Here is a 5,981-nt window from a genome sequence, read left to right as displayed (position 1 = left end):
CTGGCTAACATGATAGAACAAGTTGAAAATAGAGTATAAGAAGTTGATGATAAATCACTTAGAAGATACAAATAGAATTTATAAATCCTCTGGGACTCCATCAATGACCAAACCTAGTTAAGCAATACTGGCCAAAAAAAGAAGAAAGAAAAATAAACTGTAGGTATTGAAAATTGAAACAATAAAAGAATAGCAGAAACTCTCCCAAACCTCAAGAAAGAGAGGGTCATTCAGGGGGAGGAGGCTTACAGAACACCAAATAAGCAAGACTTGAGAAGAAACATACAACAGCAAGCCCATTAGAATAAGATTTCTCAATACAAACTCTAAATGCAAAGAGGGCAGGGAAGGGCATAATTTAACCCTTGATAGATCAATTGTCAACCTAGACTATGGTACCCACCAAAGCTATCCTTCATAATTGAGGGATAAATAAAAACCAGGTGTTGGTGGCTCATGCCTGTAATCCTAGCTACTCAGGAGGCTGAGGTCTGAGGATAAAGGTTTGAAGCCAGCCTGGGGAAGGACAATCTCTGAGACGCTTATTTCCAATTAACCACCAAACCCTGCCTCCCACAAAACTCAAGTTAGAAGCGGCACTGTGGCTCAAGTAGTAGAGTGCTAGCCTTGAGCAATGAAGCTCAGGGACAGCACCTGGGACCTGAGTTCAAGCTGCAGGACTGGAAGAAAAAGGAAGGAAAGAAGGAAGGAAGGAAGGGAGGGAGGGAGGGAGGGAGGATGGGAGGGAGGGAGGGAAAAAGCTCTGAAGGAACTAGGAATAGAAGGAACATCCTTGAACCTAATAAAGGCCATATATCACCAACTTATAGCCAATATCACATTAAATGACAAAAAAAACTCAAATAATTTTCACCTGAAGTCAAGAATGAAGTATGTCCATTCTCCCCATTGTATTATTTATTTATCTCTAATCAAGTGTATAAAGGGGTTTTAATTCAACGTGCCAGTTTGAGTCCAATGTATCTAGATCAATATTATCTTTTCCATTGGTTTTTTTTTCCATTTCTCCCTACCCGAACTATCCCTTAAGTTATCTGGTTCCATTTTCACTTTGAACATTGCATCTGTTTTTGCCTGCCTTTCCTCGCTCCATTCATTCCCTCCCCCCATTCATTCCCTCCCTGTCCCCTGACCCTCTTCTGACATCACATGGCCCACTTTGATTCAATATGGTACTAGGATTCTAGAGCAGTAAGGCAGGATAAAGAAAAAACTCAAAATCATCTTTATTTACATGTGTGGAGATATAACAGTGAACCCCCACTCATGTTAATTGATATAAGCCAATGCATTTTTAAAAATTATCCTATACTTAACAGGCCCTATAAGCTTTACCAAAACTCCCCCACAAAACCTCCTAGATCTGATAAAGACCCATGGAAATGTACCAGGAAATAAAATTAACATTCAAAAATCAGTAGCATTTCTATATGCCAACAATGAACAAGCTACAAAAGAAATCAGGAAAACAATTGCATTTATAATAGCTTCAAGCCAGGCGCTGGTGGCTCATGAACCAAGACTGACAAAAATAAATAAGCATAATAGCTTCAAAATAATAAAATATGTACATATTGACAATCAAGGAATTGAAAAACCTCTGCAATAAAAACTAAAATCTTTGAAGAAATTGGAAATAGGTACCGGAAATGGAAAGACCGCTCACACTCATAGGTTGGCAGAAATTACTATTGTGAAAATGGTTATATTATCAAATGCAATGTAATGGCATACCCATCAAATTCCAATGATTTATTGCAGAATTACAGAAATTAATCCAAAAGTTCATACGAAGTCATAAAAGACACTGAATGACAAAAGCAATTCTAAGTACAAATTGGAGGTATTACAAATTATACTACAGAGCTAATAGTAACAAAACCAGTTTGGCACTGGCACAAAATACCAACGAATGGAAGGCTAATAGATCAATGGAACAGTGTGAAAGACCTAGGAATAAAACAACACAACTACAACAAACTACTGTTTGACGAGGAGCCAAGAACATTCAAGTGAAGAAAAGACAGCCTCCTCAACAAAATGGTGCTGGGAACACTGAGCATCTACTTGCAGGACACTGAAACTGGACTTTTGTCTTTCATCCTGTACAAAAACCAACTCCAATTGAATCAAAGAACTCAAAGATCTAAAACTTTAAATGTATGGGAAAATATGGGAAACATCCTAGAGGTTAGACACAAGTCAAGTTTTTTTCAGATTAGGACTCCAATTTCCCAGAAAACAAGTACAAGAATGGGTAACTGGGAATATGTCAAATTAAAGACTTGATGAACAGCAAAAGAAACCATCATCAGAACCAAAAGACAACCCATGGAATGAAAGAAAATCTTCACCAACTATTCAACAAATAATGGGTTAATAGCCAGAGTATGCAAAGAACTCAGAAAATTAAACAGCAAGTAACAACTAATGTAATCAATAAATTTACAAACTAACAGTTCTCACAGAAGAAATATACATGGCTAATATAATGCCTAATAGAAAGATGAATGGCTAATAAAATATAAATGGCTAAATAATGATCAGCATCCTTAGCCATAAAGGAAATGCAAATCAAAACTACACTAAAATTGCATCTTACCCCAGTCAAAATGGTAGCCATTTAGAAAACAACCACAAATCTGTTGGTGATTCAGGGAAAAAAAAGAATTCTCATACAGTGTTAGGAATATCAACTAGTGCAACCATTATGTAAGTCAGTATAGAGGTTTCTCACAAGACTAAAAATAAATCTTCCTTATAGTCATGCCATACCACTATTGGGCATATATCTGAAGGAAGGTAAATCAATATACCAAAAGATATCTGCATGTTCATGTTTATTATAGCACAATGGATTAATGATGAAATCGGTTGAGGTACCAATCAAGAGGGCAATGGATAAAGAAAATATGAAATATATATATATATATTTATATATGTGTGTGTGCACATATACACATACATATGAATGTATATACATATATTCAAATGTGAACTAACTTTCTGGTAGTTTACACTGTTCATATGTATATATGTATGTATATTAGTCATATAATGTGAATAGTACACCACAATAAAGGAAAATGAAATCATATTGTTTGCAAGGAATTGGATGTAATTAGAGGTTGTCATATTAACAAGCCAAATGTATGTTTTCACTCATAGGTGAAAGGTAGATCTAAAAAATATACATGTTTGTGGACATGTACATATATATCCACATACATAATTATTTATATGGCTAAACTTACAACCTGAATCAAACTAAGGAATTAGGAGAATAAGAGAAAGAGGAAAAGTCAAAAGAAAGAGAGTGAATAATTTTATAATACATTGCAATTATGTATTTGAAAACAGCATAAAGAAATTTGATGTAAGATTTTTTCTAGTTTTGGTGTGTGTGTGTGTGTGTGTGTGTGTGTGTGTGTGTGTGCCAGTAGTGGGGCTTGAACTCAGATCCATAATTCTTGCTTGACTTTTTCCACACAACAGATGGTACTCTACCACTTGAATCACACCTCCACAGCTTTTTGCTGGTTATTGGAAATAAAAGTTTCACAGGCTTTTCTGCCCTGGTGCTTCTAACCTCAACTTTCAGAAGTTAGTCTCCTGAGTAGGTAGGATTACAGGCAAGAGCTAGTAGCACTCAGATTTCAAGGTAAGTTGCTGATCAATAGGGAAATGGTGAAAGAAAAAGAGAAATAAACTGTGTCTGTGGGTGAGGGTTGGGTAAACAAAGAGGATGAAGGAGTTTGAATATGGTTGAAGTAGATTATTTACAAATATGAAAAATAGAACAATGAAATCACTTGAAATTGTTTTGGGAATTGGTGTACAGGAATAGACACTGTGATAAAGAGGGCGAGATTGATTGGAATATATTACAGACATATGTGGAAATGTAACATTAAAAATTCTGTCCCCCCAAGTGTAAATAATGTAAATAAATAAGCTACTAAAAAGTCAGTTCACATCATTATTAATATCATCTTGCACCCAAATAAATTCAAATAGAATAAAAATTAGGTGAGGAAATGCCAATTATCTTTTTATGCTGTTATAAAAAATAGTTCTGTAGAAGTTTGTATTGCTGAATAAGAACCGTAGAAAAGCGTTAGCCATTGTCTTTATCGGACAACTCATTAGAAAGCATAATGACAATAATCCCAATCAAAGCAAAGAGTTAAATAAGAATTAATGAAGCTTATAGAAGCTAGGCTATAAACCTCTGATTGAGAGCAAGAGGACTGTAGTAGGGATGAGAGTGGAGGGTTTACAGTCCAAACTTCTAGGTGTGCGGTGAAGTGTGAAACACAATAGAAAGATTTCCTGCGTGGAGGGGGGAGGAAAATATCACGTATTGTTGCATATTGCTTCAATGTTGAAATAGTAATATTTCTGATATGTGGGGTTGAATAAAATTAATTCTTAAAATGGATTTGTTTTCGTGTGTGTGTGTGTGTGTGTGCCAGTTTTGGGTACTGAAGTCAGCCCCATGCTCTGGCTTGGCTTTTTGGCTCACAGTTAGGACTCTACCACTTGAGCTATGCGTGCAGTTGACAGCTTATTGGTAGTTTATTGGTGGCAAGATTCTCACAGAGTTTTTCCTGCGACGGCTAGGTTTGAACTGGGATCTCCCGACGTCAGCCTCAAGAGTAGGTTAAGATTACAGGCATGAGCCACAAGCACCCGACCGTTTTTACTTTAATGGGATGAAAGGGTGAACAATTTACAGTGCGCTAAGCAGGGTGTCAGGTGCAAGAGTCGAAGAGATTGTGAGCAAAGCAACCACAGTACGGGCCACGCCCACACACTCCAGAGGGTGGCGCCAAGCGCTGCGTGCGCTTCTGTGAGAGAAAGCAGAAGCTGCGCATGAGCAGTCTCACCACAACTGTGGCCGAGTTAGCCAATGGGATTCACCAGCTCTGTGGCGCGCGCCTCCTGAGTCCTGGCACCGCCCCTTCCCGTCCCAAGGTCCCGGACGCTACGGGTTGGTGCACGGGTGGGCGGGTTCTAGCGGCGCGGCCTGACGGGACTCGGCGGCGGGAGTCTGCGGGTTTTTTTTCCTCTCAGCAGTGGCCTGGGAGGCACGCACGCGGTGTAGCGCAAGATGGCGGATGCAGAAGGTAAGGGCTGTGGGAGGTTGAGGCGGGAGACCTGAGCTGCCCTGGTGATCTCCGGGGACAGCAGCGGGGAGGTGGCGTCGGTCGCGGCCCGCGGTTCCGCCCATTCCCTCCTGTGGGTAAGCTGTCGTCCCCGCGGGCCTCAGGCCAGCGCTGGGTGAGCCTCGGCCCCAGGTGGGAGAGCCCGCCGGGAGACTTGGCGTGGCGTCCTGGCCTCCCTCCGATGACTATCCGCTTAGGGCCCCGTGACCCCGTGGTGAACGGAGACATGGCAACCCGACCCCCATCAGTCCAGTTGCTGCCCTTAGCGCCGGGAAATGAGGGGAGCAACTCTGCAGGGAAAGTGTTGGGAAGAAAAGCTCCGGGATCCCGGAGCGGGTGTAGTACAAGGTTGCAGCCGCGTGGTCGTCTATGGAACTTTCCAGCCTGAGAGCGAGCGATCCTGGGCTTTTGGCCCTGTCGCAGCAACGTGGAGGAGAACCGGAAGGGAAGGGAAGGGAAGGCAACACGTGCGCCACACAGCCTGCACAGCCCCAGCCAGGCGGCCCATGTGCTCAGCCACACACGCTTGAGTTTTCTCTAGTAATGCTCAACTTAAAGCCCTCTTCTATCTGCCCTGCTTTTGGCCTTTACACTTCGCCTCGTTTGTTTTCAAAGCAAATTGCCCAATCTCATTTCTTTAGTGACTGTTTTGCCAAAGAAGCATAAGAAGAAAAAGGACCGGAAGCCATTACAAGAAGATGATGTAGCTGTGAGTAGAAATGGGTTTCACTAAGCTTTGATTTTTTTTTTTTTTTTGCGTCCAGTCGTGGGGCCTGAACTCTGGGCCTGGGC

At 41.0% G+C, this 5,981-nt stretch overlaps 1 protein-coding gene across 1 annotated transcript in view; it reads left to right on the top strand.

Annotated features, from left to right (window-relative positions):
- Positions 1–5,044: 5,044 nt before the first annotated feature.
- Positions 5,045–5,981, top strand: part of Dkc1 (dyskeratosis congenita 1, dyskerin) — an 11,544-nt gene continuing 10,607 nt past the window's right edge. Inside the window, exons 1-2 of the mRNA XM_013035397.1 lie at positions 5,045–5,150; positions 5,831–5,898. Coding sequence (XP_012890851.1) covers positions 5,135–5,150; positions 5,831–5,898 — 84 coding nt within the window. The 5' untranslated portion in view covers positions 5,045–5,134. The remainder of the gene's footprint in view (positions 5,151–5,830; positions 5,899–5,981) is intronic.

The sequence above is a fragment of the Dipodomys ordii genome, unplaced genomic scaffold (assembly GCF_000151885.1).
Source record: "Dipodomys ordii isolate 6190 unplaced genomic scaffold, Dord_2.0 Scaffold209, whole genome shotgun sequence".
Taxonomy (NCBI): Eukaryota; Metazoa; Chordata; class Mammalia; order Rodentia; family Heteromyidae; genus Dipodomys; species Dipodomys ordii.
This window is presented reverse-complemented; position numbering and strand designations above follow the sequence as displayed.